At 41.0% G+C, this 23,000-nt stretch overlaps 1 protein-coding gene across 1 annotated transcript; it reads left to right on the plus strand.

Moving 5' to 3' along the window:
* The first annotated feature begins 5,959 nt into the window (after positions 1-5,959).
* Positions 5,960-22,292, plus strand: cers2b (ceramide synthase 2b). The gene is made up of 11 exons (XM_083988954.1): positions 5,960-6,446; positions 13,045-13,218; positions 13,931-14,048; positions 14,149-14,267; positions 16,110-16,167; positions 16,439-16,489; positions 17,401-17,493; positions 17,967-18,095; positions 18,476-18,582; positions 18,666-18,819; positions 19,560-22,292. The coding sequence occupies exons 2-11, from the start codon at positions 13,046-13,048 to the stop codon at positions 19,713-19,715; spliced, it is 1,158 nt and encodes a 385-aa protein (XP_083845080.1). The 5' UTR covers positions 5,960-6,446; position 13,045; the 3' UTR covers positions 19,716-22,292.
* Positions 22,293-23,000: the final 708 nt, after the last annotated feature.

The raw sequence follows: 23,000 nt of genomic DNA on the forward strand, positions 1-23,000 counted from the left end.
GTGATAATTGAGAGGAGGAGGAAGAAATAAAAAGAGGTGAGGTGGCAATCAGGAGGTGATGAATGGCACGACTTCAAGGGAGGTGGGGTGTTGTATGTTGGGGGAGCAGGAGGAAGAAATTAGTTTAGTGAGAGAAACATGGAGAAGTTATGCTTGACACTTCAATGCTAACTGATGGTAAAAAGTTAAGAGGAGAAACTTAATGTGACATATCAGTGAATTAACATTGGGATTCTCGTATAAAAAACAGCTTAATCAACTCAGGAAAAGTGAAAATACTAAAATATTGTTTTCCTTTTTATTTTTCTTTCACAATCTTATTTATTTTCTTTCCTGCTGTTTTGATCTTTTCCTGAAACGGCAACTTACCTCACCCAAGATCCTTCCGTCCAATCATAATTCACGAGGACCCCATCGCTATGGCAACGGTTGCCTAGTGACCGATAAAGCCCTGACCCCCCCTTCCTCTCGCATTGTTGTAAGTTGATTGGTTGGCCTGTGTTTGGGTTGCTGTGGCGATTGATTGCCTGTGTTGGTTGCCCTTGGCAATTTTTGTTCTGTCACCTCGAGCAACCAGCCATGCGTTGACCTGCATGTCCTGTTGCTGTAGTGACCACAGACTGTGTTTGGTGCATTGTGACTTTATTTTGTATTGACCTGTGCACATACTGATCAATAACTATCAATAGCCAGGACTGTACTCAGAAACAATTGATTTGATTGGATATTTGATACACTTAATCACTGCATAGTAATTTGATAAATTCTGTAGAAACGCTCGTTATTTTTTTGCAGCTTTGTTTTTGATCAGTTTCTGTAGTGTTCTGTTTGGTGTCATTATTATTTGAACAAATTGTTTGGGTACAGTAGTGAGCGTGGGCATCTATGTGTACATATGTGTCTGTGTTACACTGTTAGTGTGTAATACAAGAGTGCATAATCCTTGTTGTACCAGTGTCTGTATAGAGAGGTTTTCCAGAGGTTTCCATAGAGGACTTGTGAAGAAATGTAGAGTAGCACCACAGTTTACTGCCAAATATCATTCAATTGTTGATGGGAAATGGGAAATATTTTATGTTTTCATGCAACATACAAAAACAGCAGGCAGTGTTGGACAAGAGGTGATGATTATTAGGTATTATGAAATACAGTGTAGTTAGTTACAGTTTAAATATGGCTACAAAATGGTCCACAACATGGGCCATACATTTTAGAGGAGAAAAGACCAGATAAGGCAATGACAAAAGCACACTATTTTGGGTTAGCATGCATTTTGTTGAGCTGTACTCTGATAGGCTGAGTTTGTAACTCTGGGTTCTGATTTGTTACACTGTTTGATGTGGCACTTTAGTTTTTTGCTCCCTCATTTCTCTTTCTTGGTCTCTTTTACACCTTCTGTCACTGCTGTTGTGGTGTTTCCTTCCTTTCCCTCTCACTACCTCCCTCCCTTCCTACCTCCCTCCTCCTCCTCCTCCTCCTCTTCCACCTCTGGTCCCTTTATCTCCTCCTTCTTGTTCCTCCTTTCTCTGTTGCATTCTGTCCCCGCCTCTCTTCATCCCAGCCTCCTCTTTCTGTCCCTCTAGCTCGAGTTTAAAGGTAAAGGGTATGTGGTTGCCATGGTGGAAAAACAAATGCCTCTTGCTTATTGGAGAACAGCCTTCAACTATAGGAATTCTGGGAGAAATATAACACATAGGAATAAAGGATCTATAGGATACAGTTTGAGGTAAATTTAATCCTCCACAAACTCTTACCTTAACCAAAGAGGAGAAAATGTGTAGCTGCTTGTCAAGTCAGTGTGTGGAGGCACCATCACATGGCAGCACACATTATAAATAAAGGATTCTGTTTCTATTTCTAGACAAACCTTTACATAACAAATCCTTGTGGGTAATAAAATGGTCTTATGTGCAATGGACCTGTCTGATAAAAAAAAAACATCTATTTGAGCTCTGTAAACCCTGCTGCCCCTACATTAGTCTGATTCAAACTGTCACCCAGAATTTCTATACTGCAAATGCCAGAGAGTGATGCATGTCGATAGTAGTGTTTGCTTGCCATGATTCAAGGCACATGAGTGCAGCACATGCATATACTGTAAGGTCACACATAAAAAAACACATGATTACCAGATACTGGAGCTTTACACACACACACACACACACACACACACACACACACACACACACACACACACACACATATATATATATATATATATGCATACCGATACATGTATAAATACACACACATTTAGAAACACAGTCACACCAGGACACGAATAATGGATTTTCACTGAGTTGCATGATTCAGACACTGTGTGTGTATGTGTTAAAGCACCATGATTTACCGCTGTTGAGAGACAGAGCTTTACAACTGTGAATGATGTCTTCTTGTTTTAACTCACCAAGATGAAACTGAAACAGAGACGAGCTAGGAGCATCCTGAGGTGCAGGTTGCTGCAATATGTATGGTAGCAGTTCAAGTCGTGCCTACAGGAGAGTTTGGTTTGATGGGAGGGGCATGTTTTTCAAGATGTAAGACAGAAACTCTGTGCTCGAGTGTATTTATAACTCTGACACATCCTCCCTCCCTCTCTGTCCCTTTCTCCTTGTTTATGTATCACTCCCTCTTCCCCCCAACTCTCCCTCCCTTCGCAGGTGACCCTTCAGCGTCCAGCCAAGGTGGAATCCCAGGGTTCATTATGCTTTCAGACTGTCTGCTACCTTTGAGCGTCCGGAGAGTGCAGCCACATACGCACACACATACACATACACTGACACACACTCACACAAATACACATGCACTCTTCAACACAGAACCTCAAATGGTACAAGGCTGATATACAAATGTACATAAAGTGCACAACCACACACACACACACATGGCCATACACACACACAAATACGCCTGCCGACACTCACACAGATACACACGGTTTCACGCGAGTCAGTAATCTTACCCATACAGCCGAGAGCTTGGTTTGACCATAGACTGTGTGGAGTTTGCCAACAGGGTGTTTAGTACAGTTACGACAACTCAGACCAAGTGTGTATGGAAGGTACTGATGAAAAATGCTGATATATCACTTCAATAGACTTTAACATGTCTATACCATGTCTATTACATGACAAATATAGAGGGACCGATGTTTCATAATAAAAAAGAAAAAAAAGAAAATACAAAAAAGATGATTAAATGAGTAGGTTAGAGAGACTTTGGAGAAAATCCTAATGACCTGTAAATAATTTAGTTTACAAAGAGCAGCATTTAAAAAACAAGAAAAAATGCAAAAAGAATACTACTTTAGATAAACACTGAACAGGACACAGCAACATTATTATTATTATTATTATCATCATTATTATTATTATTATTATTATTATTATTATTATTATTACCACTAGTAACATCATCATCTACATAAAGGGATATTACATTCCAAATTGTAAAATGGGAAATCACTAACATATTTTAAATTTCTACTTAGATTTTAGGTGAAACACAGGGGAGGGGGGGATTGCACTTTTATTCGGGAGGTTTTAATATTTGAGCTATTTTTTATTTATTTACTAATTTATCAGTTATTTTGTTTATTGGGAGAAGGGGTTTGAGTGGGTTGCAATATTTTCATTTTAGAATTTTCTAGAGAAAACCTTTTGAGGGCCTGTTTCTGTCAGACTCTTGCAATCGAGTAATTATAATGTATGTATTAATTATTACAGCAATTATATTTATTTCTAATTTATTGAATCCTGTTTTTGATCCACTCTCTTTTTAAGTTAAAATAAAAAGTATCATACTAAATGTCCTGATGAGATTTATTGTGTGTGTGTGTGTGTGTGTGTGTGTGAGAGAGAGAGAGACAGAGACAGAGACAGAGAGCGAGAGGATCAGTGTTGACTTGAATGATTCAACACCAATGCCACAGCAATGAGAGCGCACGTCTGTCTTGTGACCAGATGGGGGCATAAGAAGAGCACATGTAATCAGAAGAAGAGAGCGCACTTTCTTTCACCACTGATGTGCCAGAGCTTGTTATCTACACTGCTCGTTATGGGAGTAGGCTTCTTATTGATCAACAGAATTAAATGCTGTATTAGTTGTATCTTTGAGAACCTAGCTCCAGTTAACTCTTCTCATTGTGGAACAATGTTAGCTACAGTTTTTTCTCTGAGGTGCTGATCTCAGTTAAATTTTCTGACATCTGTCTGACATATTTTTGCAAATGAAAGTGTACATGCTATATGAAATTATTTCTGAGCTGGATGACTACATAATATTTCCATAACAGAGCTCACTAAAGGCTGAAGAAAAAGAAATCTCACTACCCTATTCACAACATTCACCAAGTCCATTTGTTTTCCAACTTTTTGAATTGCTGTACAGGTGGCTCAGTGTTAAGAGGAAAACATATTGTTCAAGTTCAGATATAATTTATATGATAGTATAAAACCATAGTGAAAGGGGTGAATAAACAGACAATAACATTGGTGATCTTCATGGAGTTTTGTTGAGAGTGAGCCCATATGAACACAGGTAATAAGCCATATTTTAGCCCAGACTTTACAAATTATTCAAACAGTTTTATGGCCTATTACTTCTACAACTTGCTATTTTTGCAATGAAGGGGGATGCCATTTTAGCCCACACACAATAGCTGGGCATGCATGAACCCACTAATGTATTTGCATTAGTGGTCATCACCAATACATTTTTTTCCCAGCAACAAATTGAAAAGCAAGACCTATGTCAATGCAACTTCATGAACATGTTGAATGTGTCAATCGCAGCTATATAATACTTGTTTTGAGAGTGAAATTCTGATTATTGTATGTCAGACCTGCTGATTGCCGTTCACATGAAGAATGACCTCAGTGACCTTGTCCATTTGAATCCCCACATTTGCAAATGGTTTCTATCTGGGGTAAGTTCAAGGTACAGTCTAAAGGTAAGTCATACGGTGCCGTATGTCAGTCTGTTAGCCTTGACATGCTCCTTTTATAGTCCATGGGGTCATGAGGACAGGAAGATAGCCAAATCTCTCTGGAAAACAAGATGTGGCTGTAATAAGGGTCACTGCAACTGAGATACAACACAAAACCACACTAACCTGCAAAGGTCAACATTTACAATGGGTGTTTGCATTTGCATGAGGTCACACATATATATATTCCACTAAATGATAAACAATTTATTCACTTTCATCAAATTTTGTGTTTTATCACAAACACAGTTGCTAGTTAATGGCGGACAGTTAAAAACTTTAAGACATATGACAGGTTAGATAATATACCTAGCCTATATACTGTAAGAATCTAATGATTATTTTCTTCATTTTTAAAATTTTTTTTTTTTTTTTATATTTCTCACTCAAACAAGTGATGAATAACAGTCCCAAACCTAAATATATTTTATCAGCTGACATAGATGTAAAAGAAAATCCTTTAAGGATAAAAAACAAAACTGAGAATATTTGACATTTTTATTGACTAATAACTAAAACCAATAATCAGTTACACAGTAGTTTGGCAAATTATTATTTTTTAATTTAATTTCTTAGACTGCTTTGTAAATGAATGACATAAGTGGCAGTTTAAGGCTAAGCTGAAAATTCCCTGTGAAAGAGTGCAGCATTATGCTACGTTTGCAAATAACTAAGAGGTCAAAGGTCAGAGCTGAGGGGGCAGAGGCTTTGATTCCTGCCAGGAGATAAAAGTACTTTTACTACCCATTACAACATAAAATTACAGAAAATTGAGGGCTATAGATAAGACAAAGAAGGGGGTTAAAAAACTTCTGCCAGAGCGGAAGCATAACGCGGATGTGTGTGCGTGTGCGTGTGCGCGCGTGTGTGTGTGTCAGCCAAACGCTCTCTCATGTGCTTGGACGTCATCTGCGCCCCTCCCACACCGTTATCCCCTCACTCCTCCTCCTCTCTGCTCCCCTCAGTCCGCTCTCCTGCAGGCCCGACCTCCTCCGCTGCTGCCCGGCCAGATACCCAGACAGCCCCCGCCGACTCCCGGGACACATAACAGGGGGAGACGGACAGACGGACAGACGAGCTGCTGGGACACGACGAGAGGGAGAAAGATTTGCCTGAACATTTGCTGGGAGAAAAAAAACTGCACCATCTCAGCTTCTCTCCCATTTGTAGATACTTTTTGTTGTTGTTTTTATCCCCATTTATCTTTTTCGTGCCGAGGAAAAACAAACTTTGTGCCCAATGGAAAGATGTAAAAAGCAGCCTGGATACTGAACTCGGACACACACTGCGCCTCTGAGCCAGCAGCGCGGCGGGCTGGGCGCACACCGCGGCACCGTTAGGTCTGAAGCTAGCTACCAGCAGCCGGGACCGCTCTGTGGATAACGACTCAAACAAAAACAAAAGACATTTTCTCCCAGAAAGACACATTTTTCAACCTCGCTACGTTGGAAACACCAAAGTAAGTACCGTTTCACTTTCATGACGGCTAGTAGACGTTATTCGTTTATGTGTGCGTGAGCGTGTTTGCGACGCTCCGCATCCTCACTCCGCTCAGACGACGTCATTACGCACACTCCCGTAGCAGCCGTGTGATTAAATATAACGGGCCCCTTTCGGTTTTGACGGTAAAAACTCAGAAATGGCGCCGTACAGTTGTCAGCAATTTTGAGAGTACGTTAATAAGAAGTGATCTTTGTTGTCCGAGAAGGCGACCTGGCTCGTGGCTTGATGGAGGGTCTCATTCCCAAGTTTGCCAACCACCAGCAGAGGATTATGTCACATTATCACTCTCACAACCTACACATGGGTCATCCCAGGCTGTCGGTGCCCTTTTTCATTTCCCCCCCAAAAAATCAATTATAAAATTACTAAAACAACAAATAAATATGTTATGTATAACGTTATAATGTCTTCTTGGAACAATGTCAAATAAAAGTCAATTATATGTTTATACTGCCTCCTCTAAGCATATTCTTATTGCTTAACAGTAGTATGAATATAATATTCATACCAGTCATTTAACAATTAAAACAATAAACATCAATTCATTGGTGTTCATGTGAGCCCTGTCATGTCAGCTCCTGTATAATAAGTCCTAGAAAACTGTGTAGGCTATAAGAAGATCCTTTTCATTGAATTATTAGGTCATTTCCCCTGAGTCAGTGGAACCCAGTGGTTTACAGTAAATGAATCAGTTGTTGTCAAGTTGTTTTCATTCATTGTCCAAAGACACAGCCCAGGCATAAAATCATCATGGGAACCCCATTTGCTGTAGAGTTTTGATACAGACTAACTTCTGTCTATGCCACTGGCTCTCACAGCGGGGTCCAGGTGCCCCCAGGTGTTCTTGAGGGGCTTCCTGGGAGTCCATAGCATTGATAATACAATGGCAGAATGACCGACTGTTTTGGTCATGGGATTCAAACACTCTGGGAGGCCTGTGGGACAAAGTTTATTAGATAAGGGCATCCATTGACTAATTTGTGTACATTTGACAACAACAGGTCAATGTGATGGTGTAATTAAGTGATCTCATAAACCGCTGTGATAAGTGCACTGTTGGTTTACTGTATTGAGCGAGTGACTCTACTGAGTTGACAAAAGGGTCACAGTGCAGAGTAGATCTCAGTTTGCAAATGAGGTGTACAAACTAGCATTTTATGTTCAATTCCTCAACTAGGTGGAGTAAGTCAACTTGATTTGTGTAGCACATGTAGGAGTTGTACTGAGGTGCCTGAGAAATCCTGTCTGCTACTGTCTGGAGTCCAACCAGACAGCCCAGGATGCCAGTAACTGTGAATTCACCGGGTTCATTGGAGAAGTGACAGGAAGTAGCATCATCTCTTTACCAGAATTCAAACAGCTCCAGGACGGATACATTTCTCTCACCTCTGATGTTGTACTATACCTCATGTGTTGTAAGGTCCCATGGGGGGAGTAGAGGGGAGGGTCGATGTTTTTGTGACTTTGATCCTTCAGTTAGCCATGAGGAAAGTAGCTTGATATTCTCAACCAACAGGTTTGGATATTTAACACGGATGCATAACCTCGTTTTACTGTCTCTTGGAAGGTTAGCCTCAAAATATTTAAAGCTTATAGTGGGACAGTTATTGAGCTTAACTCCAAATAATTCAGTGAGGGTAGCAAAGGGGCATCAATCTCATTTTAGTTAGTGCTGAGTGATGCGTCCTTTAACATATGGTAGACAGTGATGTTGATCAGGGTGTTGTCTAGTTGGTTTTGGCATTGTTATGTTTATGATCCTAGTCCTAGATAATATAGGCTACATTATTTATAGTACACACACACAAGTGCAAAAGAAAAACAAATTCTAGTTAAATTGTGCGTCCCATTTTAACATGGCTTAAATGCTTGTCACTAATGTACAGGACTGAAATAAGTAAAAAATAATAATTACACCATTTCAGAATGTCATGCATTTCACTAATGCAGCAATGCAAAACAATATTATGTAACTTTGGTGGCAAAAATGACCAGTGTACCGAGTAGAGGATGTATGTTTTTGGGCTTCATTCACAGTGTAACGATTTGAAATTTGTGCATATGGGCACACACGCATGCTGATGCCTATGTAAGTCTGTGACATGCTGTAAAATGTGAACATGAGTGTATAACAACAGTGGTGTATCCAGGTCAAACATCAAAATAATCATTTGATTAAGTCCCATGAAAGCCTGAATGTACTGTTGAAATAACTAGTCCATTGATTGGTTAGTCCAGTGAGAGAACGTTATTCAGTGAGGACTATAAGGATTTGCTGCCTGTCTCTGTTCGTTATCACTGTAAAATAAAGAAAATCATTCAAAGAAACTCACAAAAACCTGTCCAGAGGGAGTAAATCATCCTCTAGATTCTGGACTATCACTCCCTAACCTGGACAGAAAACAACTATCATCTGTCAGTAATTACATCTTCACTTCTTCAGCTCTGTTGATTTAGTTGAAGAGAGGAATGCTGCCTTCACTTCTTGTGCACAGAGGTACCTCGGCCTTGTCAGCGTTTGATTACCATTGCCTTGCAGAGGCTCCGCTCAACAAAAGGAACAGGAGGGGAGAATCAGCATGACAGTATTGCCTTCACACCTCCTGAACAGGCCTATTCAAATCAGTATGCGGATTGATTGAACCCCTCAATCAATAATTCATCAGGGTCACAGATCGGTGTTAGAGGTCTTGAAGGTGACTGTCTTGTGATCTGTGATCTGATGTCTAAAACACAGACTAACTAACAGTAGTCTGCCCCCAGCATGATTTCATGTTTTCCTCCACTTAGTCGTTGTCTTTGATCTCTTCCTTAAAAACCCTTTGTTTTATACTTTGATTTTAAAAAAAAAACTATTTTGAGTTGTTTTCTGACAAACGTCTAAAATGTGAAGGAATTGTGTGACTCACTGCCAGAACCATCTGGCTCAAAATGTCCACGGCATGACCTGAGTTACAACTAATCAGCCATGTGCAGAGAGCATGCCAGCCTCCTGAACGGTCACTTCGTCCCACAGTATGTGCATTCAGAGCATCGTGGTTTGTACTGTCATCTGTAAACTGTGGTAGCATGTTGAACCACAAGAAGTGAGGGATGTTAGTATAAAAAGTAGACAGACTTAATACTCACCATTTACTGTGGGCTACGGCTCTGCGTTTTGTTATGATTGAGAGACTCATGCAGCAGAAAATTACATATTGTGCTTTTAATACGAGCTGCAGAAATATTTACGGCCCTTATTCATTCGGGGCTGCAGACTTATTTGAATGAGTTCACTCTATTTGACTCGTATTACTCTAGTGATAACAGCATTGTAGCCACACATGTCAGTCTGTCTCTGAGTTATCAAACACTCAAACCTGCAAACTCAGCTCTAATGTCATGCAGTCCACAGTTTACACCGGCTCAGCTGCCTCTGCCTGATCTCCTCATGTCTGCCTCCGCTCCTGCTAATTTTCACGCTTGTGGTTTGAATGATTCAGTCGTCAGTGAGCAGCTTAAGTACGGATGGATGTGGGTAAATGGGTGCTTGTACACGTTGATGGTATGTTACGAGTGACTCACAGTCACAGCACATTTCTGCTGTCTCGTGACATGTGTCCCTCTAAATAAACAAAGTTTTGAATGACTGTAAAACTCCATACGATGTTGGTCATCCATGTGGAGTGAATGGGAAAGCTGGAGCTCTCTCTCTCTCTCTCTCTCTCTCGGTACAGTGCCGGTATGTTTACATTCTCCAAATATTCCTGGATTCTGTACCAGGTTCCAATCTGGTCTGTTTAAGTTTTCCTCACAGGGGTTGTTCCCTTTAATTTCTTCATTTTTGAGAACGTGCATCTGGCAGAGCTGAACAGAAATGTATCAGTGACAGCCTGGAGCCGTACTCTGCCAGGCCGGAGCTTGATCTCTGTTTACAATCACTTCATCCTTGTAATGTATATTCATAGTGAGAGATAGAGAAAGAGAGAGAGACAGTCAGAACTTCCTTTCTCCCTCCCCTGCCAGAGGCATCCTTTATTTTTATTGGACCTTTGAAATGGTCAGAGTATGGTCATATGATCCTGTGGGCCAATGGAATGTGGTGTTAGGAAAAGCTGTGGGGGGAAAAGTGCTTTAACACGCTGAATTCACTGGATGATCTCAACAAATAACCCTGAAAATATCCTCTGGGATCCTAAATCACCATCCACACAACACACTACTGCAGCCAAATTCTAAGTATTAAGAATATGTCCCTGTGTTAGTTAGTTTGCACCTCCTTTGTTGTTTATTTTTGGGTGTGTGTATATTTGCACCCAGGATTCACTTGCTAACAGTTTATAGCCAGTCATTATCATGGGAAAAAAAATAATTGCACAGCAAAGTCAGCACAGAGCAGCTGTCATCATTCCTCAGAACTCCTGCACTTTGAACCATTTTTTATTTGTGCTCAGAAGCTCATTTAGTTATCTATTTTCGGTTAGATTACACAGCTTCCTTATGAAGCCAGATATGGGCTCGTACAAACGCGCTGCTCAGCAGAGCTGGTGAGATGTGCCTGGACACTCCGAGGAGGAGCGAGATGTTGTGCTAATGAAGTGGAAGAGCTGGCAAAATGACTGGTAAAATAAAAATATGTCACCCTGCATATCCTCCACCACCACCTGTGCTGAGGGGTAGCGAGAGAGGGAGGGAGGGAGGGATAGGCCCAAAGCTCGGCCAGCCGTGCTGTTGCAACAGGAAACAGAGGCCATGACTAACATGACAAGATGTGGAAAATAACCGACTCACTCAACCATGACACCAACTTCTGGGCAGTGTCAGAGGCTACAGCTCAGCTCACAGTAATACGCTGTAGCCTGAGGGATGAGCTGATGAAGGGCGGCCTGTCAGTGCTGGATGTTCAGAGATGATCCACGTTAGCTGTATATAAACAACTAGCCAGGCTAACGAGACATACTAGATATCAAACTTCAAAACCGAATCAGTGAAACCGAGCATTGAACGCTGTCAGCCACGAAAAACTGGCATGGAAGAACTGATCAGATATCTGTAGGCTATCAAATATGATTACCTCTTTGATCATGTAGTTTATTGTCTCAGTTATATGTGTGTGAACAGCATCAACCGTTCGTCACGTTTGTCATCTTAAATGATTATGGTGTGATGAAAAAAAAAGTGCAATCATTCTCGAAATGAAGTAATTGTGTAAAGGTGGAATTTCCTGTGTTTTTTTGTTGACACCTATGGTTGCTATAGTAACGTCAAGTGAAGTTTGGTGTAGCAGCAAACTTCCCGAGCAACTGGTGAATCTGATTATAGCGCGATGAAAGACAGTGACCCACTAATGATGCAAGCTGTCACAGAGATAGATGTTTAGAGAATGCAAATACTTTGAATGACTATTGTAAGAAACAAAAACGGGTCTGATGATAACACGAACTGAAGTCACATTTAAGATGAATGTGGATTTGTGCTCTAGACATAGAAAAGGACCTGTTCATTATGAATCTTCATGAACCACAAAGTCAGTGAGGAGTTCGGCCGGTGCTGCTTGTTCGACCGCACCCTTCTTCTCTTCAGTGCAGTTATCAGTGGTGCTTTATTTCCAAAATGTAATTTAAGATGCATATTTTAAAGATAGGCAGAGAGAGGGAGAGCATTACACACGGCTCTGGCTCTCTGGGCCAAAGAGGGAATCCTTCGTGATTACTGGCAGGGAGCAGCAGCAGCAGGGTGGGGATGGGAGTGGAAGTGAAGCGGTTTACATGGTTTTGGCATTTGCAGCTGCAGAGGGTGGGAGGGGAGTTACTGTAGATGTGTAAGGGGAATCCAGGGAGGCAGGGTTTATGTGTGTCCCACTCCCCTTCTCTCTCTCTCTCTCTGTGTGTGTGTGTGTGTGTGTGTGGGGTGGGGGCGCCCCCATGGTATTACACATATGGATGAATCATGACTCATTTCCTTCAGACGCTAACCCCCCACCCCCACCACCACCACACACCACCACACACCAAACCTCTTACTCTCTTTCTCTGCCACTCCCCAAACTTAGCGGCAGAAGTATTCATCTCTACACTCTCGGAGTCAAAACCAAACTCACAGCTGCTGTCAACTGTCTAGCTAGCTGGAGCACTGGGGTTAAAAGCATGAAGCAAAAGGATTTGTTCACTTGTTGGTCTGGGCTCTCCTCCCTCACGTGGGCCTCCTGTTCCCTGCATGCTGCATGTGCTTCTGTTATATGCATTAGGAAAAACCTACAGGCAGGCCTCCAATGACAGGGAAACGTTGGTACCATCATCTAATTCTCTTAATGACATGGTACCCAAGTCTTCCTAATCACAGATGTCTTCCTATACAGACCCTATAGGCAGCTGGCCTGTGTAGCAGATGCAGCTCCAATAGACTGCCTGTGTGTCCCGACTGTAGTTGGAGGAGCTGTACTAAACTGTTTATGAGGGTCTGGATCCTGCCTCTACAACACATGTATCAGTGATAAGTTGTGAGTCTTTGGCCTTACAGCCTAATAAACACGAAAGAGCGGTGCTGATTGCCTGTGTGGCCTGTCTGTGCTGCAGGATGCTGTCGGAGCTGAGCGAGTGGTTCTGGCAGGAGCGGCTGTGGTTTCCAGAGGGCCTGGGCTGGGCCGACCTGGAGGATCGGGAAGGACGGGTTTATGCTAAAGCCCGTGACCTGTGGGTGGCGCTGCCCATCGCCCTCATGTTCCTCATCGTTCGTCAGATCTTTGAGAGGTCAGTCCAATTGCTTCATCTTTATTTTCATATTTTTCTCTCTCTGCTGCTTTCGCTTCCTTTTTTTCCTCTGTTAGTCCGACCGTCAGTCATCTCCCCCTCCTGACCTCTAATCAGATTATTTTACGTCAGAATGCAATTTTTGCCCCTTGTTATTTTTTCTCAGCAATTATCTCACTCTGTATCCAGCGTTATAATAAGAAAAGGCCTGCTCTTCCAAGTTATTGTTTCTCACACAAGTACAGTGTTCCTGTTTCCAGTAGCTAATCTGTTGGAAAGCACACGGCCCTTACAGAGTCCAACTAAGTTTTATGGCTAATAGCTCTCTTCCTCATTATTGTTTTTTTTTTCCTACTTCCCACTCAAACATAGCACAATACATTATTAAATTGACTGACTGGAAACTTGGAAACAGTACAAACCTGTTCATCTGTTTACATACTGTACATTAATATGAGTGATATTTGTTGCAGCACTTAAGATAATGCAGCATGCAACAGAAAGTTTCTTTATCACGGTTGATGTAATTTAGGTTTAAATAGGTATTATATACATCAACTTGATTGTAATGTTTATAACAAAAGTTACAGATGTTTTATGTTTTGGTTTGTTTTTGCAAATTTCTCATTTCAGTGTGTTTCTTTGGTTACACCCTCACTGTTTCTAACTTTGTATATCTATTTGTGCCTCAACAACCTTTGGATAATTACAGGACGGTGGCTACACCCTTGGCCTCTCTACTCGGGGTTAAAGAGACGGTACGGCTCAAAGCCCCTCACAACACCACACTGGAGTCCCACTACTGTAACATTACCAAAAACCCCACACAGGTAAATGGTCACACACCTTTACAAGACAGAGCAATGTACTATTGTGCATTTTGTTTCAGCAACCAAATGCTTAAATCTGGCCTCTGTATGTTGTCCTCAGAGCTCAATAGCAAGTCTTTGCAAGCAGACTGGCTATTCAGAAAGACAAGTGCAGCGGTGGTTCAGGAGACGGAGGAACCAGGACAGACCGAGTTTGCTCAAAAAATTTCGTGAAGCTAGGTAAACACAAACACAAAACACGCACTCTGTCCGTCTTTTAATCATATACACTTTAGGGCTATAGATCGGGCTGAAACAGCTGCCCACCCTTGCGTTCCTCTTGCTATATGAGCGCATTTCTGAGGGCAAAAGTATCCCTCTATTTTTAACATGAACTCATTACAATGCCACTCTGCTGCTGCCGTGCCTGTAGCCCCCCTACTCTTCTCTTTCTCCCTCACACACACACACACACACACACACACACATGACATCCACATGCTCATTAGCAAAGGGCCTTGGCAACAGGGGCTGTGTCATCACTCCTGGTTATTTTTACGTGTGGGCAATTGTAACGGAGGCAGAGTTAAGACAACACGATAACATGATAATACAATCTTACTGAGGTTAATTATTGGTTGAGAGATTCACACTATTGCAACAGGGTGCCATCAATAGCTGCAGATAGCATGATAGTGCTAACACCAGCAGGATTGAAACACAAGCAAATGCAATAATATGAATATCCACAAGCACATTGATAGATGATGTGATGATCCATTATTCCATCCATGTCTTGTGCTTTATGTGTTGCCCCTGTGTAGTTGATTCATTAGTCTAATTATCAGTGGTGTTGTTCATGTATCAATCAACATCGGCGCTTTATGCGACTTAAAGGGTCAGTTCTCCGTAACTACAGAAGATACAGACTAAACAGATGCAGATCCTTTCAAAATAAAAGTTATGTGCGTGTGAGGTGGTGCGTGGCGCAGTGGTTAAGGCGGCCGCCCCATGTAGAGGCTACAGTCCTCAACGCAGGCGTCCCCGGTTTGAATCCCGTGTCGGGCAGACCTTTCCTGCCTGTCATTCCCCCTCTCTCTGCCTCCCCCTTTCCTGTCTATCTCACTATGTGCTATCAAATAAAGGCAAAAATGCAAAAAAAAAAAAAAAATTTAAGTTATGTGCGTGTTTCTTTTTAATTATGGCGGACAAACAACTGGCAACTTGATGAGGATTTCCTGCCGTTTTTTGTTGCATGTGAGAGTAAACTTAAGTGTGGTAGTGTAATCAACAAAAAACAGCCAACAGTTAATTACAGCCATTGATCTGAGATTTAATGTACCACTAGATATTAGTGAAAATATATTTTTTTGTAAATTGGTGAACTGACCCTTTAGAATCAGAGCGGCGCCTGTGTTCCCGTGTCTTCTCTATATGTACATGTGAAAAGTCACATTTAAGCACATTTATAGTCCAGTGATGTGCTGGATATGATGTGTGCGTATGTATGTGTGTGCGTGCGTGAGGACGTGCTTGTGACTGCATGTTTTTCTCTGTTGGATATGGTGTCTTTCACTGCGTGTGTTACGACATTTCTCCTCTGAATCAAACTATTGTTTGTCTCTTTCTGCTACTTCCTCCACTGGTGTATTTCTCACACTATCAGTGTCTCCTCTGTCTCTGTGTGCACCTTTCTCTTCTGTCTCCATTGCTGTGTTTTTTTGTTTTGTTTTTGCACCAAATCCTTTCTCCACACCTGTACATGTGGCTGCAGTGGGAATGACTCCTCGCTATCTTTGTTAAAGAAAAATAAGAGGGGGATATCGACTGACAGCACTCATTGTCTGTTAAACATGGGTTTGGCTTCAAGTTTGTGTGTGGGGGTGGGGGGGTCCTGATTTGACATTTGCAGCAGTTTATCAGTTTTTTTCCAGGCTATTTCTCTGTCTAGTATACATTCTTGTGTTTGTGACCGTGTGTGTGTGATGCGTTTATGTGTCTGCTAGTAGAAAATGCGTCTATTGTCTTTTCCCCATTGACTGAATAGAGAGTGTGTTTGTATGTGTGTGTGTTCTCTTGCAGTTGGAGATTTACCTTTTACCTTCTTGCTTTCATTGCTGGCCTGGCCGCCCTCATCGATGTGAGTACCTCTGTGGTGACCTCAACCCCTACTCAACCTCCTCCTCTTCCTCCTCCTCTTCCTCTTCCTCTCGTCTCTATATGTTCACCTCATCATTCGTCACCTGCCCTGTCATCATAACTTGGCGGTGCCCATGGTAGTCTTTTTCCTGTGATAACCTCACCTTTCGCTGTCAGTGGAGCAGCACTGACTCATTGCCATGCTGAGTCAGTTGATATAAATACACCTGTCGAGTTCTGCTGTCTCACTCACGTCTCATCTCTCCTTCCAGAAACCTTGGCTGTATGACCTGAAGGAGATGTGGGAAGGCTTTCCTGTGCTGGTACGTCTCTAGGATGCCTATGTACTGAATACACAAGAGTATGCAGGTCTTAAAATATAATCAGGTCCTTCATTAAAAAAAAAAAAGGCTTTGGAGGCATCCAGACGTCTTAAATTTGCAAAAATGTTGCACACAGGAGGCTGTTAGATTCATCTTTGTGGAGTTTCAGTCAGTACCATCAGACCTGTAGCAAACACCATCACTACTGACAGTCACTCCAGCCTGTAAGCTCCTTGCTCCGTGATGTGCCAGAGTCGATGTAGGTAAAAACTTCAAATCAGTAATTATTTTGTAATGAATCCATTCTTCAGATTTCTGACACTAACCTGGATCCAGGTCATGTTCAGTGATAAACATATTACTATAAATTACTGTTGCATACAGAGGGGACATATACTGTAGGTATAAATCTGAACAGACATTCATGCACTTAATATGAAGTTTAATCATCCTTGTGTCTGTCTTTGACAGAAATGTATTAGATTGTGTTTTATGTAGCATTAAACAGGTCAATAAAAGTCTCCATTTTAATTTGGTGAAGACGGCTTTCGGCTGATACAAAGCTTCCAATAGCACTGAAATGATCAGTGAATTAATTTGGTTAACTGTTCACAATTTAAGTCATTTTTAAAGCAAAAGGCCATAAAATAAGCTCCAGCTTCAGAAACTTCAACACTTAGGTCCTCCGCCTTCTGCCATAATTAGCTGAATATATTTGGGTTTTAGGCTGTTAGTTACATACATGCCAACCGGGACTCGAAGAATATTTGATGGACATTTTTCTGTATTTACCGACACAAATCAGTTAATGAACAAAGAATCAAATCAATTAGAATAACGATTAACTGCATAGCAGCATAGGTGTATGTTTATGGATTTCTTTAATGAAAGATCTGTCTCCTCTCTTGCAGACACTCCTGCCATCTCAGTATTGGTACTACATGATTGAACTGGGTTTTTATGGCTCTCTGCTCTTCAGTGTGGCTTCTGATGTCAAACGCAAAGTGAGTGAGTTGCATTGAGAGGAAAAAGTAAATGGGAAATTAATCTATAATTCATACAATCGATTTGAAGCCTGAACTCTCAATGGAAGTTCTTTTTTTATGATTATTACATCACGGTCACCTGTACAACAAGAGGAGGACAAACAGCCTGTTCTCACTGTGTGAGCAATTTGACATCTGGCATGGACTGTGGGTGGACATTAGACTGTTGTTACACGTGTGTTTGAATGTGTGTGTGTGTGTGTGTGTGTTTGGACTTCGCTCAGCTTGGATCAGCTGAGGGCAGTGAGGGAAAAAAAATTACCAAAGAGGCCCAGGGTGTTCCTCCAACACAATATTTTAACCCAGATACCTCTTAAGCAGGATTTACCGCCGCCGATCACACAAATCCATTGAACAAATTCAACACACAAGTATATATTTTTTAACAGTGTTCTTTCTGCAGCATTTATAACATGTTTTCTTCTCTTTAGGACTTCAAGGAGCAGATTGTCCACCATGTAGCGACAATCCTCCTCATCAGCTTTTCCTGGTGTGTTAACTACATTCGAGCTGGAACTCTCATCATGCTTGTGCATGACTCCTCTGATTACTTCCTTGAGGTACAAATCTCCACCTCCTTACACATTGTAGCAGATTGCATTAGTATTATAGAGTATACTGTATATAGTTCACCTAATCATAATATTCTGATTCCTGCACTTTGTAGAGCAAATGTGTGCCTGCGGTAACAACCAGCGACCTGATAAAGTGGCACGCATTAACTGTAGGAACTGTATTCAGCATCATGCAAATGCACTTCAAACACAGGCCCATCTCTGTTCACAGTTCATTGAGCACTGAGTTCTGATGGTGGTGCACTGCCACCTGGTGGAGGAACCTTTAGTTGTCCTTGGTGTGATAAGAAATGTATTAGCCATCAATCTGCATTTGCATGTTTACCTATTAAACTACATTTCGTCGTTTCCTTTTCTCTTCACAGTCTGCAAAGATGTTCAATTATGCTGGGTGGCGAAACGCCTGTAACTACATTTTCATCGTATTTGCTGCAATCTTCATCGTCACTCGTCTGGTCATCTTCCCCTTCAGGTAGCAACAGCTAGATGATATTTTTCTGCATGCTCATCCAGTTACTTTACCCTAAATTAAATTCTTTCTTGTGTCGGTTGCAGGATAATCTACTGTACGTGGGTTTACCCAGTGACCATCTACAGACCTTTCTTTGGCTACTACTTCTTCAATGGACTTTTGATGACTCTACAGTCTCTACATGTCTTCTGGGCTGTCCTCATCATACGCATGGCAGTCCGTTTCCTCACCAACAATGTGAGCAAATCTACGCGCAAAACTGAAAATCATTTAAGTTTAAACCCGCGCAGCATTATTATCCAAAGACAAATATGAGTAAAAAACAAGAAAAGGTCCATGTACCTGTTACTGAAAATGTTCAGTTACATAAGACTGATATAATCATGTTACAATGTTAATATAGCGAATTTGTTCACAAATAGCCACCTACTCTGTGCAAGACAACATTTTATTGTGTGTGGATTCATGTTTCTGTCCACCTGGTGAAGATACGTCCACTATTCACACTTGAAAATGATATCTGTGTGCTGTTTTATTTTCTCTACAGTGAGTTTTTCAGGCATGTCTGAAAATTCTCTAAAAACAGAACCAAAACAGCTTAAGCTAAACAACAAGCTGAAACTCACTATAAAGCCTAAGTAAGCTTCAGATTCAGGAAATAATATGTTACGGTATTGATTGCAGCTGCTTAAAAGAATAGAAGATGAAACTGACAACTACTACTACTCATAGAAACTCCACTGTATTATCCATAAAGCCATATACATTTCAGCTCTGATTACAAGACAGTTAGAAATACAGTATTAATGGCCAGATACAGGCAGTGCACACACGCGCACACACATTTATGTAAATACAGCTGCAGAGTTTGACTTTTTTCTGCTCCAGTTCAGTCCAGTCTGGGTGGAAAATCTCTTTTATGTTTCTAAATCACATCCTTTGCTCAAACCCCTCTTCTTTATTTCAATTCTTCTCAGGAAAAAGTTGACGACGAAAGGAGTGACAAAGATGAAACAGACGAATCAGAAGAAGAGGAAGAAAGGGAGGCGGAAGATAAGAAGGTCATGAAGAAAAATGGGCCAGTGCAGAACGGTCACACGGTCCACAACAACAACCACAGCAAGACAGAGTGAAAGCAAACAAGTGTGAGGACGTAGGAATGTGCGAAGGACTCGTATCCCTCAGTAGGGGAGCAAGAGGGAGGGATGAAAAGAGAGAGCAAGAAGACGGGAGGGGGCAAGTCATTCCCTAAAACCAAGAACAGCAGATATCCTGAGGAGATCTGACAGTTACTTTTGCACGACACAAAAAACACTCTCACACATGTTCATTTGTACTTGTAGAGGGCACAGAGATCCAGCAGATGATATACACTACATTAAGTGGCAGGGCTTTTGTGCTTTGTCATCGGAGAAAAATGCATCATTGTCAGTGTGAGATGTCAGTACCAAAACTTCAAAGAGGACAGGGGAGAAACAGGAGAGGAGCAAAGTGAGGAGAGGACACAGGAGGGGGCTGATGCTGCTTCTACTTAAGCTTTCTTGTTCTAACTGTGTGCCTTAGAGCCAGCTAATTGCTGTCAAAATGCCATTTTATAGCTTTTATGCTTTTTGCTATCTTTTGTTGCTTTATTTCGTTGTACCTTTTTTTTCTAGCAAAAGAACAAGAGTGAATGTTTTATGGAAGAGAAACAATGGGGCATTTACTTCCCTTATTTTTCTGTCTATGCAAGTACAGTGTTCATTCAGCTATTGCAATGTCTTTGCACATACATACACTGTCTCCTATATAATGTTATCATTTGCAGTGGGACTGTGTGCCTCTGCTCTCCAGTGCAGCCTGTGCCATTTATAAAGTCGTCTGCCTTGTAAGGTTTTAAGAATACATGTGGTTTCTTTTTCTTTTCTTTTTTTGGGGGTGATAAACAGAGTAAGTAAATCTTGCTCTCTTATTTCAATTCCAGTACAATTTTAATAACAGCTAATGTCCATTTCCTGCTTCCAGAAGAGATGTCCAACCTGCAAAGATTATCATTCTCAATTCTTTTGCTGTCAGAGCAGTCAGTAATGTCCACATATGAGTGTTCAGCACAAGCACTGCAATAGAAATCACGGCTTCCTGCTAGTTTTGTTGGAGCTGAATGTTTTTTTTCCTCTCTGGTTTGGCTGAAGCAGTTTGACCCATTTGAGTCTTGAATCACACTGATGCCACCCATTGAAAAGCGATGACGCTCCTTAAAATCATTGTGAAAGTGGGTTGCTCTGTTGAAATGAAGGAGTTTTATATCAAGGCGAATGCAATAGAACAGGATTAACATTTCCAAATTTAACCAATCTTTTCCAGATTTCTTCAGTTCACTGCCTTGTAGCCGGGGTTATATGTATTAAATTAAATAAAAAATTCCAGGCTAATTCAACCTGGAGCTATAGTTTCCTAATATTTTAGATCTAAAAGAATGAATTTTAAGATTTTCTTTTTAATTGCTTCTGTTTTACAGCGATGAATGGGAGCGGACCGATCTTACGCTGTTTTTAGGCTATTTACATCCCACAAAACCACTTTTTTCCCCCACAGACTTCAAGAAAGTGGACATGTTTGTAAATGGAACTGTAATACAAAGTCTTGCGCGAGAGTCAAGTTGACACGCTCAGTATGTTTACAGGCAGAATAAACATATCCAGACTTACTCTTACTGCTACGAAGACGTTGTGGCTCTGAGTGGATATTCCTTTGTTGATAAAACAAACGGGAGCACTTCAGACGACCTGTAAACATGGATCTGATATAATACATCCATGCCTGTAAACATAGTTGCAACTTGACTTGCGCGAGACTTCACAAGATTTTGTATTACAGCTCTGTTTACAAACATGTCCGCTTGCTTCAAGTAAAAAAATCCCTCGGTGTGTGTTTGAATAGCCACCTGATGATGTCTGTGGAAACAAATTGTGGTTTTGAGGGATGTAAACAGTCTAAGATCGGTCCGCTCCCATTCAGCGCTGCCGTGGCGATGCAGGGACAGACAGAACTACTGCGAAACAGGAGCAATTAAAAAGAAAATCTTCAGATTCATTCTTTTAGACTTAAAATATCAGGAAACTACAGCCCCAGATTGAATTTGCCCGGAATTGTCCTTTAACCTTGGTGACGATTAAAGTGTTGATCTAAGTGAATGATTTTGGTATGATTCTGTGTATGAAACGGGTTTACAGATGACTTTTTTTTCTTCTTTTTTTTTTTTTTTTAAAGAAATCTGCTTTTAGAGGTTCAGTGTCAGTTTTGAATTAAGTAATAAATGTTGCCGCTTTGTTGTTATGCTTTAATTTCTTTTGTATGTCAAGTGCCTTATCTGTAATGTATGGGAAGCTTTCTCTCCTGTCTTCATGTCCTCTCCTTTTCTTTCCTGTCTTCACCTCACATCACAAATTCAACTCAAAGACTAGATCGTCCTCTCCCCACTCTCTCATACATCAATCACTTTTCTGCTCTTCCTCTCAAACTCACCCTCATTCCACTACGTTCTTTTGTACTAACCCAGACCAACCAGCAACCTCTCTTCCCTGTCGATACAGAAGAAACAGTGTGTCCTAATTACAGTGTTTTTTTTTATTTTATTTTATTTCTTTTTTGTTTATTGATGCCTAAGTATTGTTAATAATAAAAGCAAAGATCATGAATCACAATGACAACCCTGTGAAACCGTTTTAACTTGTTAAGTGGCATGTCAGCAAACACACCACACACACAGATGTGATCATCTAACAAAAATCAATTGTTAATAGATTAAAAAAAAGCAGTCGTGTTTAGAAAGTAATAACCAGCATTCTCAACCAGCTAGAACACTAAAATGATGTTTACACATTTATTATGTCATCATAATAATCCTTTAAATACAATAACCTGAGAGGGATCAGCTGAGCATGAGCACACTTTACTTTGTCACGCACCTCCACTTAAGCAGCAGTGAACTCTTTGTTGTTCACTACAAGTGCTTAAAGTGGCCTACTTGTGTAGTACTTTTTGCTCTTGAATATAAAAATACAGAAAACAAACTTAAATGTTAAAATACAGTAGCCTATGTATTATTCAAGTTACTTACTCCTCCGTATGATAACAACCCCTTGTGCTGGTGTAATGTGTGTGTTTCCAGATGTGGTCTATCCTCACCTTTTTAACGTTGGTTTCATTTCATATTTTGGGACGTTTATGTTCCTATTTCTGTCTCATCCTGAAGGGTTTTTTTTTTCACCCCCTCCTCAGTCAGACCTGCAGATCCCTCACAGGGCTCCGGACTAATTTAGGGTGTTTTCAAAATTTTTTAAAATACTAGGATAGTGGCCACAAACTTAAATTTTTAGGAGCGCAATCAGGAAATTCAAGGGTGCACACTGTAAATCTGTAAATTTCCTTTTCATTCA

This window comes from Trachurus trachurus (genome assembly GCF_905171665.1).
Source record: "Trachurus trachurus genome assembly, chromosome: 16".
Taxonomy (NCBI): Eukaryota; Metazoa; Chordata; class Actinopteri; order Carangiformes; family Carangidae; genus Trachurus; species Trachurus trachurus.